Raw genomic sequence first — 27,394 nt, forward strand, 5'->3', positions numbered from 1 at the left:
TTCCGCCTGTTCCGGAGCGGCGTCTCTGGAGCTCCAGTCTTTGCTCGCGCTATGAGAGACCAACCTCACATGCGCCAAGCACTTGTGATAAACATTGCTCGGCCAACCTTGTCATGAGAGCTGTGTTTAAGGATCGCCATTTGTGACCGACCTCCTCTGAGAGAGGAAGCGACTGTTTCTGTTTCCGCTTCTGTCTAATAATGTGATAATGACGGCGATATGGTAGGCCGCCAAGATGGCCCGTGTCCGACTTCAGAGACAATGGTGTTGCAGACCACCTAGGATGATTGGCTCGTGTCAGATATGGGCCTCCATGGCCGGAGGTTTCGCTTGTCCACCAGGACCAAGCATGGAAGCCAAAGTGGTGTGAGTCTGCGCCGGGTGGTCGTTATGGAAAGTGACGCTGTGAGACAAAGAGAAACCCCACTGGAATTGTGATTTTACTGCCTGCCCAGCGCATTCTGGTGCCCGTGGCCATGCATTGATACAAATTCCAGTCTAATTGTCGTATGTATATGAGTGACAATTGATTGTCCCACTTACCTCTTCGGTTGTAACCGCTTGCCTGGACCTTGTCGTGCTCCCGACTCCCCTCCTTTTGACAAGACGCATTTTATCCGGGAAGATTCCATGGAGATAGGCTGCATCTCGATCGTTACTATGGAAGTCGCAGCTTGGCCTTCGTGATCCTTACAGTTCCTGCGCGGGCGCGGAGAAATGTGGTGGTTGAGAGTAGCCATAGCGACTAAGCCGGAAAAAGCGCTGGTCAAGCGCGGTGAGTGGCCAAGGCAAGGAAGGTGTGGGCACGATGTTACCTCTAGCCGACTTGTGCCTGTGCGTCTTTTCCCTTGTTGAGAGAGATGGGAGAGTTTTGCGGCGATTAATGGAGCAAAGTCAATGGCAGCTGCTGCCAGGAGACCATTCCATTGGTCAAACGGCCAGCTCAGAGCTACTAAGAGATGGAGATCTTAGACCCGGGTTGTGGGTGCCGGGGCTACAGACATTTACCTCCTACCTAATCAAACCGAGGTCAGTGGCCGCACCTGCCCAGACAAAGCCAAGCCCAGGCCAAATCCGATCATTACCTTCCCTCCCAAAAAGCAACCTACCCAAGGCTTTTCGGTCTCTGTTCCCTTCCCGTCGTTTAAAATCTAACGCACTTGCCCTGGACCCGTCGCGTTTGTCTTCTTCCTTCTTCTCACATTCTGCATAAACAACGACATAAAAAGGTCTATCCACCTCTTGTTATTTTGCGAAAGCATCAAGAACCGACATCGCAGATCATTGTTTCACTTATCGCGCCGTCTTGTTTTTTATCATCACTCACATCACTTCTAAAAACACTCGATTTTACTCACAAACTCAAAACATCATTCAAGATGCGTTCATCCTTTGCTATCCTCGCCATGGCCGTCTCGGCCGTCTCGGCCCAGTCTGTCAAGACCTACAAGGACTCTCTCGATATGACCATTGATCCCAACACTGTCCAGCTCACCACCAGATGTACGTGATGAGAACTATCCACTACAACTTCGGTGCATGCTAACTTGCCGTAGCCGGTTGGTGCGGAGCCCAGCAAAACACTTGCGATACTCTCTGCAAGGACGACACTATTAAGAACAACTGTAACGATGTATGTTCGGCTCAGCGCAGCCTCCAACTGTCACAGAAACTAACGAGCCATTGCAGGATACCCTCAACTGGGAATGCACATGCTCCTCAAACAGCTCGGCCCCCGGTCTACAGTACTACACCCAGACCATGCCCACATTCATCTGTCAAGAACTCTTTGGGCAATGCATTAAGCAAACCAACACTCAAAAGGGAAGCGAGGAATGCAAGTCCAATATCGAGTCCAAGTGCGCCGAGCAGAATCCTCCTAAGAACCTTGCTAGCGACGACGATGGCGATGACGATACCAGCTCCAGTGCCACCGACACTGCTACTGCCTCGGCCACTCAGACTTCGTCGGACGCTAGTGGCACCGCAGAGGCTGTGTCTACAACAACTTCTGATGCCTTTGCTGCCCCTACCATGGCGCCAGCAGGTAAGGGTGCCGCCGCCGTTGTTGCTCTCGGCATGTTGGCATACCTCGTCTAAGTGTTTTCGGGGCTGAAGCGTGGGGTGCTGCGGTTAGCAGTGCCACGACACCATCCCGGCACCCCACCACCACGTGCCGTACCTTGCCGGTGGGTGGGTGTCGTGTCGGGGTTGCTCAGCAGCTTATTTTCACTTCTACTGCCCACTTTATTACACAGTACACCTTTTCGACATGCAACGCGATACCTTTTGATGAGTAAAGACCCGATGATGTAAGCTTTGGTAAAGCTTGGATGAGGTAATGACACGCTTCGGCGTAAAGATAGGCGGATTGGGGAATTAGGGATCGACCTGCAATTGAGTGACGTCCTTGTTCGGCCTTTCAGGGGATGAGAGAAAGGCAACATCAATGGCGGTGGTTATTTGTTTGTGCGTTACCATCCAATTCAATCATAGCAAGAGGCGAAATGGAGTAGGAATACTTTGATATTGAACAAACAACGAAGAAACTTCTTTTCTGCAAAAATAGCTCCATCCCCCCTTGATGATTTGGTCTGCTACAATTGTGTTCAGTCAACAAACAATGCTAAAAGCATTGTTCATGGTTGTTCGAAGAGTTACAATGAATATGTGTTTGGTATATTGACTTGTTCAAGGAACACGACATTTGAACAAATCAACAAATAATTGCCGGTTGACATATTGACTTGTCTATCTAAGAACATCAGGGATACTGAACAATGTCGAAACGGTGTATATATAGAGATGTCTACCAGTCTTTGCTAATCTCTCAACATCCAGAATTATTCAGTTTTAGGATACATCCAGTACTTGCAACATTTCGATCGACACACAAAAACCAACAGAGCAGGCTCTCGTTGATTGACTACCATCATCGATATCATACTCAGGAACATCCTCAAAACAATTCACCATGAATAACCTACCCAACAGTACCGAACAACCGACCATGGAGCAGAAAGGCAAGGAGACTGCCCAAGACGACCAAGGGCCCAAGACTAACAAGATGGAGCAGGACGATTATACGCGCCCCCCTCGCATTAGCTTTGGTATTGAGCTAGAGTTTCTCGTGGCTCGCAACACCCAACGCACTCCCGACATGGACAAAGATGTGCCAGATCTCGCACCAGCTACGTATATTTGGGGTGATGAAGCCGTCAAGAAATTGCTGCGAGACAACGGGTTCACTGTCAGTAGTAGCTTCACCGCTCATAGCTCAGCTGACCAGCTATGGGTGGTTACGCGAGACGGCAGTGTATCCGAAAACAACTGCCGTAGGGACGCTTACAGTACTCGTTGGGATTCCGTGGAGATCTCCAGTCCACCATTGTATTCCTCTGATGAGGCATATAACCTCATCTCGGCGGTTGTTCGACTGCTGACTACCAATCTACGAGTCCGGGTCAACACCACCTGCGGCTTCCACGTTCACGTTGGCAATGGACCTCATCAACTCGATCTGCGTGCGCTGAGGAACTACGCCGCGCTTTTCTGGGCATCGGAACCAGTCCTTTCGACGCTCCATTGCCCTACACGTAGCTTCGCTTACTGGTCAAAGTCCATCCGACGTCGGCACGGTATCAACTTCGTCAAGGGCCTAACTGCCAACGAGGCACATCGTCAGATAATGAGCCAGGAGCCGCGAATGGTGCCTCGCTTTATCTCAAGGGCGAGGAAGTTTGGAGAAAGTCCCGCTGCCTCCCACACGGCTTTGCGTCAACACCTCCGGAGAGACGACGATAATCCATTTACGCTAAAGCTGACCTATGACGATGACGAATCTGATTGGGAAAACACATACAGCAACCCTTTCGAGCGGCCCAAGAGACCCAAGGGACCACGGCACGATGAACTGGAATTTGAAGGTGCACAAGTGAGATTATGTTCAGACGAACGAGCTGCGCTGCTTGACGACGAATCCACCCGTCGCGAGCTACCTCCTCAAATCGACTTTCCAGTCTCGGAATTCATGGGATCTGGTGTATCGCCTGGTCTTGTTCTATTGTTGGACAACAATCGAGCAAAGAAGAAGCCCATCTCCCATCGGGAGGTCCATACCCTCCCACAGAACAGATGGAAAATCGATTCGGTCCGCCTAAGGAATAACGGAGATCCTGTTAACCTTGACGCTGTTGATGCTAACACGAAGCTTGCGTGGAAAGGAGTCGCAGAGTTCTTGGCTTGCGATATCGGTGCGCACCAGCTTGCATACCTGCTGACTGATTCCATAGAGGGCCAGAGCAACGGTAAAGGCCACACCAGCAACTGGATCGGGCAGCTCCCAGGTGAAATATCATCTCATCAGTGCGAGCGGTCGAGCAACCCGACTATCGAGTGCCGTCTCGCTGCTGGCACTCTTGATGCGGAGTGGATTGTCACCTGGGCCAAGATCCAGTGTCGTTTGCTCGAGTGGGCTCGAGACGCAGATCCTGCACAGTTCATGAATGTCATTGGTAAGTTATCTCGTGATGACCATTCCGATGAATGTACTTACGATGTCCTGGACTTCCTGAGGGATATTGGCATATACGCAGAACTCAAGTGTTGCCAGGAGCGTCTTCGCAGATGCGAGGAAGCTTGGTATGAGTGCATGTTGATGAAGCCACTTCCTCCTGACTACAACATAGGGCCGTCAGATCGTCTTGAGCCAGGTCGGCATTTCTTTATAGATGTTGAATGAGGGGCAGCATAGTAGGAGGAGGACTTCTGGGGTTCCAATTAAGCTGTCAGCTTATGGCGGGAAGAGGACGACAAGTGTCGTCCCAGCGCAGTTGCTGGTTATAGTAGACCAAGGGATCGTTTAACACGGAATACCAAGTGGCATATTCGTTCAATTGACTTTTCTCTTTTTCTTTTTTCTTATCTCTTTTGCAATCTTGAAACGCGTTCTCAAAACGTACTCACTCTTGTCTGTTAATCCAGTGTATCCCACCCAGGTCGGTATAAGTGTATCAATACACAGAGAAATATATAAAATCATCGAAAGATTCAATTATGTTTTCAAATGACTTTTGTTGAAGTATGTATGTTGCAACACAAATTCACCAAATTTACTTACCTACCTAGGTACACTTACCTACCTACTTTAGTACTTACCCTGCATCGACAGTCAAGATCGCCATTTCAAGGCGCAAACACACCGCCAGTCACAACATTCACCGTACATCCAATTCCGAAACAATAGTATAAAGTTTGAAGACACAGAGTCAGGCCTTTTCGAGCGTGGCTCGTTGGACATTATGCACGGAAATGACGGGGGCGTGAAGCTCAGACTGTTATGAGAGTGGCTTGACGAGTCAGCCATTTCGTTTCAGTCTCACATGCACTTTACGGAGAGTCACTTGGCACTCGAATGCCAAGATGTAAAATATAGCATGTGGGTATAAGTTGATGGGGTTATCTAGTGGTGATGAACATGTTGTACCGCTACAACGTTGTCGAATGGCTTTATGACGCCCATGGAACCACATATGTGTATGTATGTATTAGAAGAACTGATATCAAGTCATTGACACGCGGACGAAAAGTGTAACCCCACTAGGCGATAACACTTCGATATCATCAAATTAAAGTGACCGTAATGGGTGTATCGTGATCAACATCCTATGGCGAATTGCGGATAAAGACGGCCAGATCACCTTGACGGGGTTGTACCTGGTTCATAATGAAGGGTATATCAGTATAACCGGGAGCCGGCAAAAAACAACAATCTTGAAACACCAGAATTGGTGTGGGTGAGAACTAATTAGACGTGTGGCCCCCGGGCAAGCTGTCAGCGGCTGCATGAGTATAATCTATGCTCAATAAGCTTTCTGATCAGAAAACTGGTGTTTCCAAGGAGGAGCAAGCATAAACACAGGAACAGGAAGGTGATATAGTGGCAATATAGTAACAGTGACCCGTAGCTATGCCACGTTTCATGCGACCATCTTTTGTAGCCCTAGGCCGTAATACAGGAACAGGCCAAGGAACGACAGCCAGCCAACGGATCCTCTTTGACCAAGATGCGGCCTGATTTTGAGGCCCTCTACTCCCCCTAGTCCTGGAAGGTGTTTGCAGCACAAAGAACAGAACAAAACCGAACCTCAACCACAGTCCTGGAATGTGAAATGACAGGACAGGACAGTCGGCATCGTCCCATGCTGCTGCATACGATCTGCTGGCACCGCACGCGGCTTGCATATGGATTTCGAGTAAACGATTTGTCGAAAGACCCTTGTTCTATCACAACAACCGGTTGGTTCCTTTTCGTTTTTCTTTCATGCCTCGTGAAGTTCAAAGAGCCGCATCATTGCCTAAAGGGAGGAGCCTAGTAGCCTAGAAAGCAGAAAACTCAGTCAAGCTGGACCGTGCAGTCGTAAAGCAGAGTCCACATTGGTAACTTTCACGGTGGATATCATGTCCGTCGTGTGTCTCTATCGGATTGGATCATGACATGGATAACTGAATGCGAGTCAGCTTGGAGTGCATTAGTTATTATTAAGAGATGGAATCCAAACTCCACCGAATGCGCAGTGGCAAGACTCTTCTTGCAGACAGAACCGGTTGCGAGGGAGTTGATTATCGAACGTCGTATTTCTTGTGTACTTGCATTACCGCTTGGTTGCAGTATCGATTCAAGGTCTTGATTTGGCCACCGTGAATAAAATATTGGTGGAGAATTGGTCAGAGTAGTTCAACCCGGCCCGACAACGAACCTTCAATGCAAAGTCTGTATCTACCCGTGTTATAGAATATTCGTTAGGTCTTTCGAGAAGCAAATTTTATAAAGCACCTAGGAAGAACCTCTAACAAACACATTCTTAAAAAGTCGCTTAACGATCGATCATCCCAAGACAGGGATGATGCCTGTATCCAGTCCCTGCCTCACTAGCTTAGCTTGCCGCAGCCTCAAAAGCCGTTCAGATTGTCAAACCAAGCCAAGCCCAGCCACAGTTCATCAGGATCCAACTAGGTAGAATGAGTGCTTTCTTGCGAACCTTGTGTATGCACGGAGTGAGTAAACGGGTCCTGCGGCTCTTCTCGGACGTTGAATACACGAGTCATGCAACTCACTGTTGCATCAAACAGCAGGAAAGTAGAGTGAGAAGGAGACAAGAGCAGTGGATATCTTGTATCCTGTTGGGTTTTGTCGCATGCAGACGATGGCGTTGACGGAAAAATAAAGAGGCCGCAATTGGAGGAAGATATGCTGACAGCTCATGCTAGATGAGAAATGGGAGACTGTGTTAGTTAGTAGAGGGTCGAGGGATCATCGTACATTGCATTAGCAAAAACCGAACAGAAAACGGTCCCTTGTTTAGACCATACTCAATGCATGTCAATGTGGAGTAAATTCAATGTTTGAAACAGCGGGGGAGGAGAAACGCATATAGAGTGGGTTCTTAATGATGCTGTTTGGTGTTGTTGACTGACTGTCCCTTGACTGATATGGACATGTAGTAACATCGCTTGTGAGGACCCTAGGCAATGCAGCATGCTCGACGTAGGCATCGTGGTATTGAGTATAGCTTGCCAGCCTGCTTCGCTTTACTATGTTTCATTGCGCTATTTCCTCAGTAGGAATTGTGGTAGGTAGACAAGAAACCTGGCACATCACCGCCAATGCCCGGGCATATTCTATATTCATCCGCATATGGAGTTGAACGGATACAGAGATTGCCGAGATAGCATGTCTCCGAGTTGACGTTCAAAATCTTGATGTGAATTAGAACATGTAGCTGATATCAATTCCGCGTCTCGACTATAATGTAAGCTTGCAGATCTCATTGCTTATGAGAACCTCCATGTTTCTTACTCAAGTCTTCAGGATGATGGACAACCTATTTCCACCCCATCCATTCCCCGAGTTATTCTGGTGTTCGAGCGCAATTAAACTTACTGTCACGGGCTCTCAGCCTTGTCCCGCACGTGCACCACCTCAAGAAGCGAGAGAAATACCGGAGTGATACTGATTGAGCTACTGCTGCAAGTCATGTCACCCCCTCAGTGCGAATTATCGCTATGCCAGATGTGAATGTTTTGGCGAATAGTACACACGGACTTGATCGGGACAAAGTTCTTGGAGCCCGATCTGTAGTCACAGTATTGGTTAGACAAGACAAACGATGTATCGAACTAGACCAACCAGCGGCCGACCCTGGACATGGCTCTTTTTGTTCATTCTACCCCTCGCAGAGTCCGTTACGCCATGGTGCCATGGTTAAGAAGGCGCGTGCCTTGCAGTAGAAGCGCGATCAAGTACGACAAGGCTGGGCGTGGCTGGCACTTCAGCCTATTTCAGTTGAGGTGTGCCCTTCTGTCGATAGAGAGCCTTGGTTCAGCATCCTTCCACCTGTTTTGGATAAGCCTGCAGGCTGACCACAACATGGAAAGCGCAGTAGACCGCCACGCTCAATGTTGCGGGAAGAGACTCGACGCTGCTGAGGCCGTCGGACGACTTGGGACTCCGGTAGGCCTTTGCTCTAATATTAGCCTGCTTTCTTGCACCCACTGAATCGCTGTTGAGTGTGCTCGAGCAGCGGGTCCCGTCTCGTCTCATCGCATCCTCTGATAAAGAAGCGGTGTATCGTGTATGAACTTGGTGGAGAGATGTTCACCAACAACTTTAAGAGCTGAGCTTGGGCCCCTGATCTTCCTTCTCCACATTCGGAATGAAAATGGACAAGGATCAATACTCATCGATGTGTTTTGCCTTGGTTTTGCCAAGTATGTCACCTCTCTAGATACCCTTTGATTGAGATTATGAAGCAGTAACGATAGGATACATGAATGAGGGCAGATGTTTGATCAATTGCTTGGTTCCTGAACCATCTTGTCCGAGCAGATATTCAAACCCCATGAGAAGATCGATATCGTTTCGGCAAAGAGTGGAGAAGCAGCCAGACTCTCCAAGTCTGTGTTGCGGGAAAAAGCGAAACTGATCAATTAAACAAGTGGTCGGGTGATGAATCAAGTCCGCTGGAAGAGAGGATTGTAACTGAGACCGGCGCCCAGACAGAAGAGGTTTAGACGAAGAGGATAGATCGCTCATGGAAGAGGGGAACAGCCAGAAGCTAGAGAGACTAACTGCAAGATTGGTCAGTGTGCCGTCCCGCTGATAGGCTCTTCCCGCCCGTTTATCATGGCCTCCCGGAGACCATGGCTCACTCGGGCAAAGTCAGTAAGCGCTTGGGCTTTCTCTTGTTTCTCTTTCCCTTGATTGCCTGTTCTTGAGAGAATCGCGATCGTGGTAAACCAGTCATTAAATTCCAAGACAAAATACCATTGCTTTGAGATCGAGAACAAAATAGCCGAGCATTCATTTAACAAGTCATTGTTCAAGTGGCTAGTGAGTGGCATACCTTCTACTGTTGATTGAAACCGTCGCCCAACATGATATAGCGGTCTGTATCAGGAGCATTCTGTCCATCACTAGTGGCGTGATCCGTCCAGGAACCAGGAACAAGCAACGTCGAATGGAACCTGTAGATTCGATCTAGAAAAGCCTCGCCAATAAACAACGAAAGAACCACATACTTAGTTGCCTCGTTCAAGATAGTTTCCCAACCTTGTATAGAAAAAGCCGAATAGCTACAGTATTCCCCGATGAGCGCATCACGACATCGACCTTGCCATCATGGCTTGACTTGAATGACATATGGGGCTCTGTTTCAAATATTAATTCACAGCTCCACAGTAGCCGATAGTTTCTATAGCTTGACCCCGCGACAACCGAAACGACGTGGTGAAGAGTCTCAGCCTCAAAACCTACATAGTGGCTAGCATTGTCTCGTTGATCAACTATGAAATGCGTACCAGCTGTTGAACTCCCCAGACCGATACGTGGCCTGTAGTGAGGGATAAATTCGACCGACAGACTCTGTGAGGCGGCCTAAAGAGGCTGAAGGTTGGCTTATTTTTGGAAGCCCTCCACTGTGGTGCCGAAAGGGCGAAGATGATGTAGGCAGTCGTCTACCTTATAGGCAAGTTCATACCGGCTATATTGTCACCCAAGGACAAAAAAGGGGATCAAAGTTCTAGGCTTGGTAGAATGGTCGATGTGTTGTTGTCATACCCCCGCTCGGTACATCGGATGCCGAGCTTGCTTAACTGACGTTTGCCTCTGTGCTAGTGAATTGAAGCAACAATAGAACTGTGGTTGAAGGCTACTTACTCTATGCAGTCAAATGACATACATCCATGTGCAACAAGGTGACAACGGTTCACTGATGACTGCCCACACAGAAAAAGCAAAGGCATTATAGAACCAGAGAATAGGCCAAGAAACTGCTCAGCCAGAAGTAATACCTGGCCCTGTCGAACTGTCGCGCTCTATGCTTTGTCAAGATATCAAGTCCCGACAATGGGAGATATCTCCACAAAAGGTGACTGTCTGATGCTCCCTGAACGTCACAAATAAATTGAATACTTGCATGAGCTTGCCAAGCCTGACAAGCGATCGAATTCGTGTTAGCTAGTGGTTCGGACACTCGCGGTGCCGTATGCACAAACTAACTAGGTTGTCCACAGGAACATGAACATGAGCAAATAGCCGGCCCGGTCCAGATGTTTCGGTTCAACTGTTCTGTTATGACAGACCAAAGCATGATGGGATTCCACAGTACGACAATAGAAATTCGGCAGCTGCTGTGGCTAAATGGCGCCATGATTCAGCACATGGGCTTAGGATAAGAGCGTACGTATCCGCAAGTTATTCTATCCGAGGCAATTTCCCGTATTCGTCCCGTGAACGAAGATTGTGGAGAGCTGTCGAGTCTGAATACATAGCAACACCATGATGGTGCGTTTCATTCTAGACCGCATTATCGACAACATATGGATACGTGGTATAGTGAGACACAATCGCTTCACGATGGCAGGATAAAAACAAAGACCGAGGTAATCTCCACGCATTCCAGACTAGGACGTGTTTTGAGGCCATGTTATCAACCTTGTCAGTTGGCCTTTGCTCCCTTGCAGCTCCATCTCCGCCTCATCACGCCAAGAGCGACGAAGTTATTAGTCGAGTGCCAATCTGTGAGATGCGAGTGTGACGTGCCGACCACGCCGGGCTAGGAAATAACCGAGGGGCCCGAACCGTCAACTGTCTTTGGGGGTTTTATGTATGCTCTTGGAAAGGTATGGTATATTCTTGTCTGTAATGAGTTGTACTCTGTCTGTAAGGCATCCCCAATATGATATGCGCGTATCTGCCTCCCTTGACACATGATAAGCGTCAGTTCAGCTGCATGTCTTAGACCCTTAATGGGGCCAGACTGAACCCGTGTTTTCAGACGAGAAAGGGGAAAAGGCGGACAGTTCAATATGCGAGGGGTTTTTGTAGAGAGGAGGTGAGGCTGTGAATCTGGGGGATCCTGGCTAGAACTTTGCTCGATTTGTGGATGAGTTGATAATACCGGTCAGAGTTTGGGATTGTCTTGAGAGGGATGAGACAGGAAGAAATGAAGGAAGCATTTCGCGATGGGTAGGAATTTAGAGGTAGAAGGAGTTTCTTCTTCAGATGCGATGCGCTTTCTAGATCGAGATCGGGTAGGAAGGCAAGGAACAACTAAGAGAAAGCCGATACACAACTGCCAGCCAGTTAACACTGCACTTGACACCATCTACATACCTACCTACTTGCCAGTAATGATACCCTGTAAGGCTGGCAAGAAGGTAATAAAGCAGATATAGGGCTATAGAAACAATTTGCAACGCATGAATCAGTAAATATTAAGATACAAGGCTTAACTTGACTGAATGATCACTGTCACTATCACCAACTTGGACGTCTCTAAGGATGCCACGTTCGAAGAGTTAGTGTATCTTAGCGGCTGAAGTGACCCACTGAAATCCATCGAGCACAAGCACTAGAGCCCATTAAGGCCCTGTTCGCCCGTTCTCTCTGGGACCTGCCGTGGCGTTCAGAGGAGGCCCCACTGCACTGCATCGCACTAGAAAATGTGGCTCTAAAACGTTCAGGGGTTTCGTTCCACTGACTGGACTGAACCGATGGATGGATGGGACAGGAAAGAGAGAAAAAAGAGCGAGTGAGACGCAAGGCACGAGTCGAGGATTGGTTGTGCGGGAATTGTTCCAGTTTCACTCTTTTTCTCAGGCACACGTCGAATATCGATTTATACTGGCTGCAGACTTTGATCTCCCTGCTTTAGGTTACTTTATACTGGATGTATGTATGAATCTTGAGTTAGTACTATGGTATGCGTTGTCTTTGGACTCTTTGAGACGAGACTGCAGATGCAATGCAGGGCATTTTCGAGCCCTGTACCTGATCGAAAAAGAAAACAATCAGAAGAAAAAGAAATATCATGTACCCACAGGCGGAACCTGCAGTCGAGTCCTGCCCTGCATCTGTTCTGTTCTTGGTTGTCGTGCTCTTGGCAGGTCGGTTCCTGGTGGCTTCCTAACCAGGGGTTTCCTGTATCAGCAGCTCACCTTCACTTGACTTACACCCATTTGCTCTTTACCCACCACCAAGTTCGCTCCACTCCACTCCTTCCTCACGCCTCCTCTCCTGTCTCTCACCATCTCATCTGTGCTGCTCTTTCTTAGTAGGTACTAAAATTGACAGCAAAACATGCAGTAACGACCATTAAGAGACCCATCTTAGTAATTCGTTAGCACTGCACGCTGACCGTGATGATCCATGACGCCACCTGCTACTGCTGCACACCCTTTCCTACCCCATTGAAACCCCCAGTCTCTATATAGCTTCAATCGGCCCCCCATCCTCATCCCACAGCTGTCTCCTTGACCTTCGTCCATACACAGGGCCATTGAGTTCCCTGGTCGATATATGCTCACCTAAATTCCTTCACTTTATCTGATCCGACTTTTGACGTCCTTGTCAACGTCGAAAACTCGAGGTTGACTTACACTGACTCGATTCGTCCTGATCCTAGTCGAGTCAAATCCTTCCGACCGACCCTGTCACTCACCGAGTTTGAATCTGAGTAGTGACTTGACTGTTAGTTTGCCTTGCCTTGCCCTGCCCTCCGCACCACATCTTTCTTTGCCTTACAAGAGTATACTCTTCGCATGAATGAGATGCAATGGTCGTCACATTAAGTGTGACCGCCAACGTCTAATATCATCACCAAACCCCAACTTCAACTATGCGATACCTCGACTAGATTCTAACCATATCTTTAGTTGCTTTACCGCTTGAACTGTTTCTTCTAAAGTTTAAACACTTGCTCATCTTCACTTCTCTTTGCACCTTTTCGCCAGCAAAAAGTGCTTTCAGCCAATACTCACTTGCGTCTTCAACGCCTCATATATAGACACATGATGGAGATTTCACTATGAAGGACTCCCAAATCCAAGTCATCATCGTCGTCCTCGCGACTGTGGTTCCTGTCACTGCAATAACTGCAGTTGGATGGTTTCTATGGCGCCGTAGCCGCCAACGCCGCAGATTTCTCTTCATGAAAAGAGGCATCACGCCTATCAACGACGAGGAAATTGAATCGTGGAAGAGAGATAGGAGCCATGAGAAGACCCAGATCATCGAAGCCGCCAACCGGGAGACTAGAGACCAGGAACAACAACAACAACAAGAACAAGAGCAAGAACAAGAACACGAGTATCTGCAAAGACAAAAGAGTACCTCATTCAGCTCCATTCGCAAACCTCCAAGCGTTATTGTCTACGATCGTCCCCATCCTCGAGTTTCCGAAGAACTCTCCCCTCGATCAATTCATTACAAGCGTAGTATCGATATACCTTCGACGCCAGTCCTTGCCCGCGCCCCCAACTCACGGCCAGGTCTTACTGATGAGGCTGTCCAAGGCGAAGATGCTTTCATCTCACCCATGAAGCGTCAACCCTCGCGATTGGCGAAACTCCCTCCTTCATCGCGCCATAGTCGAACTCGCAGCAGCCGCAGCAGTACTATGAGCGCGGTTTCCCCCCAAGATCCTTGGCATGGTCACTATCCCGATACGTTCAACGGCACTCGCAGCTCCAGCGAATACCTGCCTCGGACGCACCAATCACTGGATATCAGACGACAGCAGCCACGAATGCATTTCATGTCCAACACGAGTCGTCTCTCATTTGACGAAGAGGTTTACCTAGGAGGCCTTTCACCACGACCGCTCGTTCGCCAATCAGAGATTGGCAGAGCTATCGGTTGAGTTCGGATGTTCCATCTGTATCTGAATTACATAACCGAACAACCCAAAAAGCAAAAACAGACGTTTCTGCCATCTCATCAAATAAGCAAGCGAATGGAACATACGTACCCCAGTACCTTGCCATCCCAAACCGCATGGAGAAATTGTTTCCGTGACGGCTTGTTTCAAACCCCGTCATAACCCCGGTCCCAACGAGAGATGGCGGGGCAAGAATCGTCTTGACCCATTTCTGAAAGACTTATCGGTCCACAGACTGGAAATGTTGGCCATTGCTGTCCTTGCTTCACTGTGCTTTGCAAGGCGATGGTCATGGAGGATAAAACGGGTCTTCGGCATTAACACTGAGATATTGTCTCATTTCGTTACTGACCAAGAGGTCCGGAGATACGATTCTCGACGTAACTCTATCATCTCACCGCACTCCGACATTCTTTTCAACGATACCTATTAATCCACTCTCTTCATTTTGTTTTTCGTTTCTCACTCCTCTTACAAAGAGGCAGTATCGCGATGAGCCTCGGCCGAGTCCGCCTCATTTTACTCCCTTGATGGAGCATGATTTTTATATCCTGGTCCACGCCGGCCGGAACACGGAAGATCTTTTTGTATTTTGATGATGGATATACCCCGGACTTTCCTTTACTTTCTCTTTTACTTAAATGCTTTTATGATTAAGCAAGCGAGCGGTATGAATGGAACAGAATAGTGTCCGTTTCATGCAACTGGATGCCATGACACTGAGTCGAGGAACATGAGAGGAATTTTGTCAGGAGGTGGGGGTTAGGAACTTGACAGATGTTATCTTTTGGCAGAGTATGATGAGCTGCCAATTAACTACCCTACCTAGCAGTATTGCTAGATACATAGATATACACAACAATAAAACTGAACAAGATTGATTGATGAACATTTCATCTATATATCCTTGTGACTACCTAGAATTGGCACATGGGCGACAGGCGATGTGACTTTGTATTGTAGTCTCTGGTGTTCAATCAGGGCTCTCCACTCATATAATAAGATACTGTACTTTGCTCTTAGCAGTCAATTGATGGTGTCCAGAGATGTTTGTTTATTCTCAACATTTGTAATTTCTCATCTCACAACAAACTTGTCCCACAATGAAACCACTTAACGCGTTTCTAGCCACTTGCAGCGGGGCATCGCGTCTCGACAAGCCACATCTCGCGCGTTCACTAAACTTGCAACTCACCTCACTTCATTTCACCTACTACCAACGACCAATTAACGCCATCGAATACAACCCAGCAACTGAGCAGGAAGCTGTCATCAGACCAACACTTATCGGCTTTTACAAGAGGAAGCTTATCTAACTTTGATACCTGCCTTACCTAACCTACCTATCTCTCTCACTTTCGACTTGGATCCTTTTGGTTGAAAGGGATAAGAGTTGGGTGACCAAGTGGTTGCTATTTTGGATTTGCTCTCTTTCATTAAATCCGAGGACAGGATAGAACGACACGCTCCTTCGACACGCTCCAAAACAGCCAGAAAAATATATTTCGGGTACGGCCAACTCTCAGGACTATCTTCATCTAGTAAACATACCGGCCATCACTATTCAATATGCCGCCGCGCAAATCCAGCTCGCGCAAAAGCGACACTTCTACCGCACGATTTGTCCCAATGGATGATGTGTCACCACTGGAACCAAGCCCGGCACCAGCAGTGGCATCCACACAAGCCGATGCCTCTGCACCAGCCCCAGCACCCATAAGTGCTGAGACTATTACTGCCGAGGGTGAAGCTGGGTCCTCGCCTGTACAGACCACAGAAAAGAAGGATAAAGACAAGGACAAGGAGCATAAGGAGCACATTACTATCGAGGTAGGTCAAATGAGTGGAGAAGCACTTCTTAACCAGATGGGAGCACATAGACACAGTAGCTGACCCGATGAACAGGACTTGACCCTTCCAAAGTCTATAATAACCCGTTTATCTAAGGGCGTGTTGCCCCCAAACACACAGATCCAGGCCAATGCTATCATGGCCCTTAGCCAAAGCACCACTGTCTTTATCAACTACCTAGCCTCTCAGTATGTCTCTCCTAACAGGATCTCCCTTCTTATGAAGGCCCCGTCACTGACTGAAATCCTTAGCGCCAACGAGAACACCGTGAACGCTGGCAAAAAGACTATCTCCCCTGCAGATGTTTTCAAGGCCCTGGAGGAGACCGAGTTTGCTTTCCTTCGCGAACCCCTCGAAGCTGAGTTTGCCAGTATGTCCATCTTCCGGCCTTCTCCTTTCTTACAAAAGGCAGTCTATATACTGTTCAAAAACGAATCAAGACTGCTAATATGGTACCAAGAATTCAACGCCATCCAAACAGAGAAGCGCACATCTTACCGCCAAAAGGTCCGCGCCAAAAAGTCAGACGGCGCAGACACCGACATGCCTGACACGTCTCACATTGAGACTGACGCAGACACGACGATTGCTTCGACAGGCCCGCAGGCAAAGCGCCCCCGCGTTGAGCCCGGTAATGCTGACGCCGAAGAGGACGCCGTGACTGAAGATGAAGTTGAGATCCCCGAAGATTCTGACGACGATGAGGTGGAAGACGAGGAAGAGGAAGAGGGCGAAGCAGAAGCTAGTGGCGACGACCCCCAAGACGCTCTTGAGGTGAAGGAAGGAAAGGATGAAAAAGACGAGGCTTTGGATGGGGACGAGAGCGATTAAAAATTTACAGTGCAGAGTCAAGCCTTCTCCTGGACGACTAGTTGAGACCAATAGATAACGGTATCGTACCATACATAATTCACATATCGTTAATTGACGTTATTATATACTTCTCACCAGCCCTTCAAGTATCGTAACTATAGGCGACCTTGACAGTTCGCTATCCGGACGCCTGTCGCATTCCAAGCTTGCATATTAACTGTCGTGCTACGCACCTAAATAAACCCCCTCTCCAGCATTCCTTACTCGCTGCCCTCTCACAAGACAAACCCAGCCGCAGTGAACGTACCGACACAAACATCCCGACAGGTGTCACCATGCTGCCGCCTCGATACTGGACGACAACATCCCCAACAGCCCGATTCGCTGGGTCGGGTTAAGACATGCTGTCATGATGTCTGTACAACACTACATAAACACGGATGACACGTCGATGTAGGAACCAAACGAATTATTGATAAGAATCTCACCAGGAATGATACTATGTTTTTTTTTTTTTTTATTACTTCATCCACTTATCTAGTGTCGATCGCACCCGCGAAAAGACATGCGCGACACGCATTTGTTGTGGAACGCGCATGAAAAGAACCTGGATAGATCAAAGTGAGCTTGAACTTGTAGAGATGAACTAGAGTGTCAATCATCTGCGCGAGAAACAACAGACGAGCCATTTCCTCAATCAGTATTAAACGCTTCCAGGGCGAGAATGACAGCCAGGGAGCGTTACAGTGAGACGAGAGCGGATCTCGATAGTGATGAAATATTCAAAACGAATTGAAGAGTGACGTGGTATCAAAATGAAAGCCTAGTAGATATATGCCTCGCCAGCACAAACAACAGCCTGCAACGCACAAGCAAGTCGTCATCGAAACTACACTCGCGAAGCCACAAGAAAAACCAACCAATAGCTTGCCCAAAGAGAAGATATATCGAACCAAATCCAATGCCTCCCAACTAGCCATCACCGGCTTGCAAAAAGAAATAACATGGTATGTTGTGGTTCACGCATGTACTCAACCAAATCAACCCAGAGTAAAGTCAAACCCACAAGCAAAGACAGGCAATAGAAAAAAAGAAGAAGAAAAAGGCAAGCAGCGATTCCATCCATGACCCTACCCGTGCGACTCCTCTATCCCGGCGAGTCCAAATACTATAAGCAATTCTTGAAGCCAAATAGGCCTATTAAGATGCACATAGCCTCCCCACCGACATATATGCTTGGATGTCCAAGGAAGAGTTCATACCAAAGAAGAGAGCAGTCTTGAAGACCAAAATATATGAAACACAAAGACAATGGGAGAAGAAGAAAACAAGAATACCACATGAGCAGCTCGAATCTCGGAATGAGAGCAAAAATAAATGTAGAAGGTCGTTCCGTCATTTCATATCACCACCACAAGGGTTTCTTATTGAGGCTGTTGCCCAGGAGTCCACCATTGCTGGGCTGGTGAATGCTGACCAGACCAACCCTGAGAAACCGAAGGCGCCCCGGCGCCTCCCTGGGGCATGTATTGCCGAGGAGTCTGATCCGTGGGGTACATGCTTTGTCCCGCACCATACTGCATACCAGCCATGCCGGGGAACTGCATACTCTGCATCTGGCCAGAGCTGGGCTGACGAAGATGTGAAGAAGGTGACTGTGAGGGATGAGGGGCTTGGGACTGAGCTGTGTAGCTGCCATAGCTGTGCTGAGGCGCCTGAGGAGTCTGTGGCCACATTTGACCTGATTGGTAGTTATAGCCAGGCGTTCCTTGTGACATGGAGCCCGTGGAACCTGGAAGTGTTGGCCTGATGTTTGACTGTGTTGGTGAGTGAGCCATACCTCTCATCGGCGCCTGAGTAAGACTGCTCTGCGCGCTGATAGACTGTGAGTAAGGCGCGGTGGTCATCATCATCTGAGGGCTCTGCGTGGATACCAATCCAGGCTGCTGTGACATGGCCGTGGCCGTGGTATGGGGTGAGTGTGACGGTCGGCTGGTTGCAGTATTGGAATTATCGGCCGGGGCCACAGGCTGCTGGGCCAGATTGGAAGGAGGCTGCTCGTGTGGGCGTCGCCAAATGCCCTGGAGATAGTCGTTGCGCATATCCCGCTGCTGGTTAACTGACCTGCTGAAATCTGCGGCATGATGGGCTTGGGCATTGAGCTCTCCGAGGGGCGAAGGGCGAGTCTGGTCTTGGTAAGCAGGGCCGGTGATCTCCTGACGAGGTCCGCCTTTGAGGATTCCCGAATAATCGCGCGGCCGGGAGTCGCTGAGGTCTGATCCTAGTGTCAATCCGGGCATTCTTGTCGTAGTTCCGGGTGGTGGTCCGATCATACCTGGTTGAACAAGGTGCGGCTGCGGGGGGCCGGGGAACGGTCCTGGGTTGTTGCTATACACAATCTCTGGATGAGGTCCAGCCAGCAAAACGTTGTTCTGCTGCGCCTCAGCCGCCTCTCTTGCCTTTGTAGCACCGGGGCGCTTTTCGCCAGCTAGGTCAGCTTCGGTGAAGCCTTGTTTTCGAGCCTTGGTTTCCCAATAGTCATCGCGAACTCTTCGACCGTTGACAATCACGCGGCTTCCAAATTGTCGAAACATTGACCTGGCGGTAACAATGGCAATTTGCCTGGAACGGTACGAGAAAGGAAGGATTTCTTGCGCAACCAAATCGTCCTTTTCTGCCTGGCTGGCAATAATCTTGAATAGTGACCTGTTCTTGTTAAACAAAAGATACGAGTCTCGGTAGCCTAGAACCCTGGCACACTCGGTGGCAAGCATGAATAGTTTATCTCCTCTGTTGGGAACGAGGAAGGTTCGACACTTGTATTCTCGACCTCCGTTCAGCGTGCCATTCTGCTGGACTTTCTTCTCTCCAAACTCGTCAATCTCGCGAGGTAGATATTCATCGCCGGATGCGTTGAGCTGATCGGTTGTATGGTCTCGCACAGTTGGCAGCGCCTTCAGAGTCGACTTTGTTGGAGTGGTCTTGGGTGGCATTTGTGTCTGCGCTGGTGTATAGGCAGGGCTGCCTTGTGGCAATGCCGAGCCTTGAGATTGAGGAGTCTGGGGCGGAGGAATGGCCTGAGGGAGGGTCGAGGCTGCAGCCTGCCCAGGAGCCTCGGAAATGCTCCCCGAAGATCGTTTGTTCATTGGTTTGGCTCGTTTCCGGAGTGGCTTTGTATCACCTGTGATAATGATAATGATTAGCACTTTTCCCTTATACTAACTTTTTCTTTTTAGCAGACGTTGTGATAAAAATCGTGGTAAAAAAAAGCAAAAAAAAAAAATTGTAAAATAATGGTTCCGGTCAAGAAAAAAAATGCAAATGATTGCGCTGTCTGGCACGAAGTAGCCGGATGTCGCAGAAAGCACAGCGACATCAAACTACTTGTTCGCCGACATACCATCATCACCCGGCTGTAGCACGTCGTAAAGTACAGGAGAATGGCTGCGCTTGAGCGAGCGTTGTGGTTGATGTGAAAGACCTATAACTTTACAACATCTGTTAGCACGTTGGACCATGGGGTAAACGAAATTATGGTTGTGAAAGGTGGCGCAAGCGCATATCCCGGAGAAGGGACGCGAGCGGCGTAGTGCGGGGCAAGTGTATTCATCATGGAGTTTGCGCGCAACAATATTTGGGTTTGCGCATGCTGACGATATGGCAGAGTTGCAGATGAATAGTCGAAGAGGTGATGCGACGGCGAGAAGAATGATGTGGAGTTATTGAACTTACTAGGTGAGCTGAGGGCGGCGGGGTTGATTGTCGCATTATCAGCGCCGGTTTGCTGGGCGGAGTACATGGCAAAGCTACCAAGCCAGCGGGGGACAGGGAGAGTTGCGACCACGGGAAGGTGATAGCGACGTGTCCTGAGATGTTTGGGCTGGAGAGCTGAAGGGTTGGAGAAGATGCAGAAGGAGGGCAACGTCAGTCGCACGTGGTTGGCAGCCAGAGGGAGGCGCGTCGTGAATGGCGAATTGTCAATTATATGGTGAACCAAAGCGGGAAACCTGCCTGGGCTTGTGATGTGAGACTTGCCCAGCCAGGCCTTGGCTCGGAGTCAAGCGCAGGCCGGGACATGGACTCCAGCCGGAAGATGACCCAGACCGAGACAAGGTCGTTGCAATCCAGACAAAGTGCGCGGTAGCGGCGGGATGGGCGTGCGGCGAAATGTGAAGAAGAACAAGGCAAGAAGCGAGGTAGAATAAGACAAAATAGCGAAAGACAAGAAGAAGCAGGTGCCAAAATCAAGCAAACCAAAGAGGGAAAAAATCAAGACATTGTGAAGGGAAAAAATGTGCGCTGGGTTTACCTTGGTCGGGTGATGGAACTGTATGCGCAGACGCGGATCGCGTTGTGCAACGGCTGCGACAACGACGATGTCAAAAGAGGCTCACGAACAAAGCGCAGCTATCAATCAGCGCAGAGCGCGCAAGTGAGACGAAAGAGCGTTCGCGTAACAAACAATACTCGACAAAGTCGTCGAATACTCGAGTATACGCGTTGATTGATAACAGGATGGTTAAACGATGCTATGCGATGCGATGCGATGCGACGGAGCGGGTGTGTGCGTGTGTGATGGCGGAAAGCCGATGGTGGATGGAGGGTTAATGATGGACGATGGAGATGGAGATGGGGATGGGGATGGGGATGGGGATAGATGGTATGGTGGCAGGCAGGTGGGAGGGGACGGGACTGCGTGCTGAATCTAAATGGTGTGTGTGAGGGGAGCAGGCTAGGCTAGTGCACGCAGCTAAAAGGCAGCTAGCTACAGGTAGGTAGGTACCTTCCTTAGGTGCAGTAGTAACTGGGAAATCTGGGAATCAGTCAGTCCAGTCGCACCTGCTTGTAAGTGGCGACGTTGGGACCGGGAAGCTAGGAGAAAAAAGCACTCTTGGAGGGGTAAGAGCAAGCTGGGGTGGACAGGGAAGGATCCAATCAAGTAACCCTGAAATGGTTCAAGAAGCAGAAGAGTCCACAAAATGATACCAGGGATCTCAGGATCAAAGAGTCAGAAAGAAACCCAACCTAATGCCCAAAAGAAGTGAAGAGAGAGGAGGAGGAAGAGGCGGCGGCACAGCGGGGGGGAGGGGGTGCGTCAGCGGAAGGCGAGTGAGTGCCCAAAGAGTGAGTGAGATGAGTTGATGGTTTGCAATACGGATGATTGCGCGCCAGTAATAGTAACCTGTTTGCTTGCTTGCTTGTTCACACAATAGGTCCTACCAAGGTATGGTATGGTATGCAGTGTAGTATGAGATAATGCGACAGAGGAGGCGCCGCGCGTGGTTGTGGAGAAGAAACGAGGTTGAAGAAGCAAGCGTTCCGTCCAAAGCGGAGGCTATTTAGCGCCTGAGCTGTACCGTACCGAAACGTAGCGCAATTTGTGGTTCAACGTTAACGCGATACGATGCACTGCGATCGCTGCCTGTGATGTGATGGGAGGGATACGATATGATATGATAGTGTGTGCGCTCTTTGTAAGAGAACAGAGCATGCGGGAATGGCCCAGTTGAATTGTCGAGTAAGATGTGTGATGGTGATGAGGAGGAGGAGGAGGCAGCAACAAAGATTCGCAATCAACGATATGACATATCGCGACTCGAGTGAGAGAGGATTTAGACAGGTAATAGTTGTTGATACTTGCTGTGCTCTATAGATGTTATAAGAGATGCACCTGGTGCGCGCGCGTGTGGTATATTGCTTGAAATTCAATATTCAAACCAAGAACAAACAGGCGCAGAGAAGACACAGCTCTGCTAGTGCTTCTGTTTGCCGCCCAAGGTGGCGGTGATGTGCAAGATGAGGGATAATAGTATGCCACATGCGACTGAGGGTGAAACGAAGCTGTTGGTCGTGTAATGAGCGACACAAGATACTGATGGTGCCGACGATGTTTAACGACCGTACTTCTAGTCTGGGCGAGGCGGTTGTTTGATAGACAGATAGATAGACAGATCAGATAGATGGATGGTTTATTGTAGGTGCGGATGGTCCCCGGCCTTGCTTGGTAGGATACGATGATGGAGGAGAGGAGGATGAGGAGGAGGGAGTGGGACGTATGTGCGGTTCAGTCCAGTAGAAGGCTGCTGGCATATCAAAGAAGATGGAGTGGAGGGGAGAAGGGTTTACCGTTGGAAAGACGGCGCGATTGAGGGAGACGGATGACGAAGGATGGTTGGCTGAGATGGCGCAAGCCTGGGGGAGGGGGATGCGAGTGGGGAGTCAAGCCAAGGTGATGGACAAGAGCAAGCCTAAAAGAGCAGGGGAATGAGAACTGTGGTTGGCTCTGGGACTAGATGGGCGTGTCTCTATATATGGAAGAGTCAGACACAGTGAGCAAGAGGAGTCAACGAGGTCGAGGTCAAGGTCAAGGCGGAGTCAAGCTTTGTAAAGGCAATGATGATGATGATGGTGATATTTTTATTCAAAGGCGACAGGGAATGCGGTGAAGGCGGCACCGGCGGGTTAAGGTGACAGCATGTAAAGACGACGTTTCCAAGATAAGAAGTCTTTGATTGATATCAGTTATGTACGCGATTCAAAACAACATGGTCAACTTCCTAGGATAGACGCATACATCAACGTCCGCATCATCAGCATCACTAGGCCCCTTCTTAGTTCAGCTTTGGCTATAACCCAGCGATTCTCTGACCAGTCTCTCGGGCGGTAAAATGTCATCGAGCAAGGTTATTGACGAGGTCCCAAAGAAAGCAAAACCCAAACCAGGAAATAGCATAACGGCTGAACCCCACGGCATGTACACTTAGTCCTGGTACTGTAGGCCAAAGTCCATGGTTTAGTCTCGGATGTCAGTCAGCAACCAATGTCGAGAACGGGCATTGCGCTGGTATTAGAAACATACTGATGGTGGCCTTTTCGGTCTGATGCCTATATCAAGGGCTAGATATAGGACAGGACTCCTCACTGCAACGGGAAGAAACTTGTTGCGTTTGTGAAATGCAAACCGTTACTTGACAGCCTGTAGATGGCATTCAAGTTGCGGTCCTTTGGGCATATTCCTCTACGACAGATCCATCCACTAAACCAAGCACCTAGTTTCGAGATGGACCCAAACCTGCGAATAAGACAGATCTAAATACTTTAGTACGTCGGGGCTTGTCATTGATTGAGGCTGTTCCGAAACTAAGCTCCACGTCAATTGTTTCCTGTAGGAAGGAATTCAACAATAGTGCCGTAGTCAAGTACTTGGATTGATATTGATAGTTAGGGTCGATGAAGAGCCTCGCTGTCTCTGACCCGCTACACCGGGTCTGATTGTTGCACCGTGCTGTGGTCTGTATGTATGTGTTCCATTCTCTGTGACTGGGGGGGTGGAGGGCGTGCCGAACTGCGCAAGCGCCCTTTGTTACTTTCTTTTGTCCGGGGGTGCAGAGTCCGTCGCAGTGCTAACTGCATGCAGATTCCATTACATTGCTAGCAGCTCTTCTTCAACGACATGAAACCATGTTGCTTTTGCTGCGCCGCAGAGCTTGGTCAATAATGAAGCATTTTCTTTCCGACAGTACAGTACATAACACCTGGGTTATGTTCAGCTTATGGCTATAAGTTCGGGACTATTACCAGTCAAAGTTGCGCCCCAGAAAATACCCATCCATGTACTGTCAAAAATGCAGTGAAAGTCGTCCAAGCTCGACTACTTTAGCTTCATTGTCGTCAATATGATTTGCATCGCTCGGTCAGGCCAGGGTCAGTGCGATCTATCACAACGCTCACCGAAGTGTCAGTCCAAGTCTCGCACAAGAAACTCTTTAAATGCCGTGTTGCGTCTTATGTCTCACCTTTTTGGCCCGTGATATGTGTCTCATATTGTGCGTTTACCAGCGTCTGACCCACATCGCATGTCTGTGAAGTGGTCTCACTTTAGCAACATCCAAAAACAGAACGCGCCATTGAGTTAGTTGTTACTTTCTTTTTTTGCCAGTTCGAGCTCATCACATTTCCTCCATAAATGAATGTCTCTCTTCATGACGTGCATTACCCACCGCGACACAGAACCCTGAACTTTTGGTTGGTATCGATTTGCGGAATATTTGTAGTGTAAGGTTTAGCAGCGCAGGTGATGGGAAACTGCCTATTGATTAAAACAGTAGTCGATGATTACGTGGCCTAGCTCTTCCCGAATGATGGATCGCAAAAGTGAATCATAAACCCATAAAGAGTTGGGAGAAACACAATGATTTTAATAGAGAGAGAAACGATAGAAGCGCTAAATTTGGTCAGCCACTTACAAGAAACCCACCTGTAATTAATCAACGTTGCGAATCGGGCTTCTTGTGTTTGGCTCAGCCGAGTCGATCAACCCGTAACCCCAGAACCATGGAATCAGCACGGACATGTTCCGCTAAACCGAGGAACCGATAAAGTTCGTCATTACCGTTGCTTGTGGATCCAACATGCGCTGTCGCGGAGACCATGTTGAAAGCAAGTCGTGTTCAAGGCCTGGCTTGAGATATCCATCAAACAACTGATATAACAAAGTAAATAGCCAGCAGCCGAAAGTACTAATGAAAGATAGACAAAGAAGGATGGATGGAGGCTAGGAGGGGAGGTGCGGGAACGATCGCCCCCAAAACCCCAGACCACACCAATTTACATCCCAACCTGACCTACCAACCCTCGTTCATTATCCACCGCCGCCGTCTGGCCATCGCCCGCCCGCCCACACACACACACGTTCCCGTTCTGTGGCTCTCCTCCATATCAGCATGTCAATTATAGAGAAATACCATTTCCAATGAGAGACTCGAAAGGTTTAGGTTATCGTTACCGCTACCATTGCCAGTGCCAGGTTGCGTCTCTGCATACCAAAAAGTGTCCCATGCCAACCATACGAGTGTTCCAAAAAAATATAATTATATATATATATATATATAAATGCTTAAGACTCAAGCCCCGATCTTCTCCCCCCCCCCTCGGCGGGCATGCTGTGAGTTCAACCTTCACCCCAGAGTCTCTGTCTCCGCCCTGGGTTGACTAATGTCGCAGGCGAGATACGCGAGAACGCATGGCCCATCACCTCCTAAAACTGCGAGACAACTCTGCCCCGCGCGGCCCCTCGTGATGCTCAGCTCTCTATCCACCCTTGACTCTAATGAGTCTAATCCAGCGACTCACAGGCGCTTTGCATGCCAGACTAGACGCAGACACTACGGGTTCCGCCTATCAGCGAAGTGGGTGGGACCTTGGATCGCCCGCCGTCCTGTTGACTTATCTGCTTGTCCCGTCGCGGCTTTTTATTCCAGACCACATCAGCCTTGGGACCGTTGTCATCTCGTTAAGCCTCCTCCTGTTCGCCATTTTCCGATGCTCGTGTCACAGATCTATTGTCTGATTTCATTGGTCTTTGCCACTGATCTGTCCCCAAGTCGTAGACCACGTCAAAGGCGCCCTAACACGAGCCTTCAGGCTCAGTACCTGCCTTAATCCGTAACGTAAAAATCTCGCTTGTAGATCGCCGGTAGACGTCGTATGAGCTGATCCGCTCAAAACCTTACCGGCACCGAATGAACCCCAGTCTCTTCGCCTCGGCTTAATCCCTTGTGGAAAATCACCGCTAGGTGGCTGCGTTGCCCCCTCGCCAGTATCCTGGTTTTGGAGCCAAGGTATGCTTTAGCCTCCCGTTGTGTTTGGTCGCATTATTATCACTTTGCGCAGTTCCTCAATTCTTTGAACAACTGAGTCGCCATTGTCTTTCCAGCCCGCTTACAATACTTGAGTCAACGATCTTCTCCACAAATCCGGGTCCCTATTGCATCATACTGATGCATTATCCTTGCAAACTTGTACTCGGTTCACTGTCTTGTGACGCTTGACCGGCCGGCTACTTCAACCTTTGGCTGACTTGCGAGTACGAAACCAATCACATCAGTCCGTGCGGCCGATTCTTTGCTAGGTACCAACAAGAGGCGTTTGTCTCGTCTCGGTCCTCATTCCAATAGCTTCACACCCGGACTAGACCCCTGTTCTCCATCATATGCTTGCTACTAAGATGATTGTTAATATTAGCGCAGTGGTGCTTATGACTCTGATTCCGAATCTCCTTCGATTCGTCCTCACGAGTGGTTAATTCCATTTTGTGGCACAAGAGTATCTCGCTTATCATAAATCCATCGTTTGTCGTCAACGCAGGAATCCAAGGTTGCCTGTTAATTGCTAGCCATCCTTCTGACACGCGCCACGCTGCAAAGATATGTGATCCGAGAGCAAAGTGGCCTACCCTGGCCCTCAGCCTTTCGCAATGTACGAAGGTGGTTTTCGATTCAAATGAAAAGAACGCCTATTGCCAGGCCGTCGACTTGTTTGACATTTTCTCAAGTATGATTGCGAGCCTTGGACGGATGTTGGACACGACCTCGTTGGCTCGTCTACAACGCGCCGCATTCACACTCAAGCAGACCACCGGGCTTAGCAATACCCGGCATCATGCGTTTCCCAATACAGCAGCCTGCTGCTACCCCTTCCCATCACATGGATCGGCACGCTGCTCCTAGGGT

General features: G+C 49.0%; 5 protein-coding genes across 5 annotated transcripts; 4 read left to right on the forward strand and 1 right to left on the reverse strand.

Annotated features, from left to right (window-relative positions):
• Window positions 1-1,379: 1,379 nt before the first annotated feature.
• On the forward strand, window positions 1,380-2,100 carry FSST1_004037 (uncharacterized protein; the record flags this gene model as incomplete). Its single annotated transcript, XM_083230173.1, has 3 exons — window positions 1,380-1,503; window positions 1,557-1,633; window positions 1,690-2,100. 3 exons carry the CDS (start codon window positions 1,380-1,382, stop codon window positions 2,098-2,100), a joined length of 612 nt encoding a protein of 203 aa, XP_083087467.1.
• Window positions 2,101-2,974: 874 nt separating this feature from the next.
• Window positions 2,975-4,741, forward strand: FSST1_004038 (uncharacterized protein; the record flags this gene model as incomplete). The annotated part of the gene is made up of 1 exon (XM_083230174.1): window positions 2,975-4,741. The coding sequence occupies one exon, from the start codon at window positions 2,975-2,977 to the stop codon at window positions 4,739-4,741; it is 1,767 nt and encodes a 588-aa protein (XP_083087468.1).
• Window positions 4,742-13,367: 8,626 nt separating this feature from the next.
• On the forward strand, window positions 13,368-14,201 carry FSST1_004039 (uncharacterized protein; the record flags this gene model as incomplete). Its single annotated transcript, XM_083230175.1, has 1 exon — window positions 13,368-14,201. The coding sequence occupies one exon, from the start codon at window positions 13,368-13,370 to the stop codon at window positions 14,199-14,201; it is 834 nt and encodes a 277-aa protein (XP_083087469.1).
• A 1,587-nt stretch (window positions 14,202-15,788) lies between these two features.
• On the forward strand, window positions 15,789-16,901 carry FSST1_004040 (histone-fold-containing protein; the record flags this gene model as incomplete). The annotated part of the gene is made up of 4 exons (XM_083230176.1): window positions 15,789-16,049; window positions 16,125-16,258; window positions 16,322-16,440; window positions 16,531-16,901. 4 exons carry the CDS (start codon window positions 15,789-15,791, stop codon window positions 16,899-16,901), a joined length of 885 nt encoding a protein of 294 aa, XP_083087470.1.
• Window positions 16,902-18,307: 1,406 nt separating this feature from the next.
• On the reverse strand, window positions 18,308-20,682 carry FSST1_004041 (chromatin remodelling complex Rsc7/Swp82 subunit-domain-containing protein; the record flags this gene model as incomplete). The annotated part of the gene is made up of 3 exons (XM_083230178.1): window positions 18,308-20,064; window positions 20,284-20,370; window positions 20,616-20,682. 3 exons carry the CDS (start codon window positions 20,680-20,682, stop codon window positions 18,308-18,310), a joined length of 1,911 nt encoding a protein of 636 aa, XP_083087471.1.
• Window positions 20,683-27,394: the final 6,712 nt, after the last annotated feature.

Source organism: Fusarium sambucinum, chromosome I, assembly GCF_050947815.1.
Source record: "Fusarium sambucinum isolate potato_lamoka chromosome I, whole genome shotgun sequence".
NCBI lineage: Eukaryota > Fungi > Ascomycota > Sordariomycetes > Hypocreales > Nectriaceae > Fusarium > Fusarium sambucinum.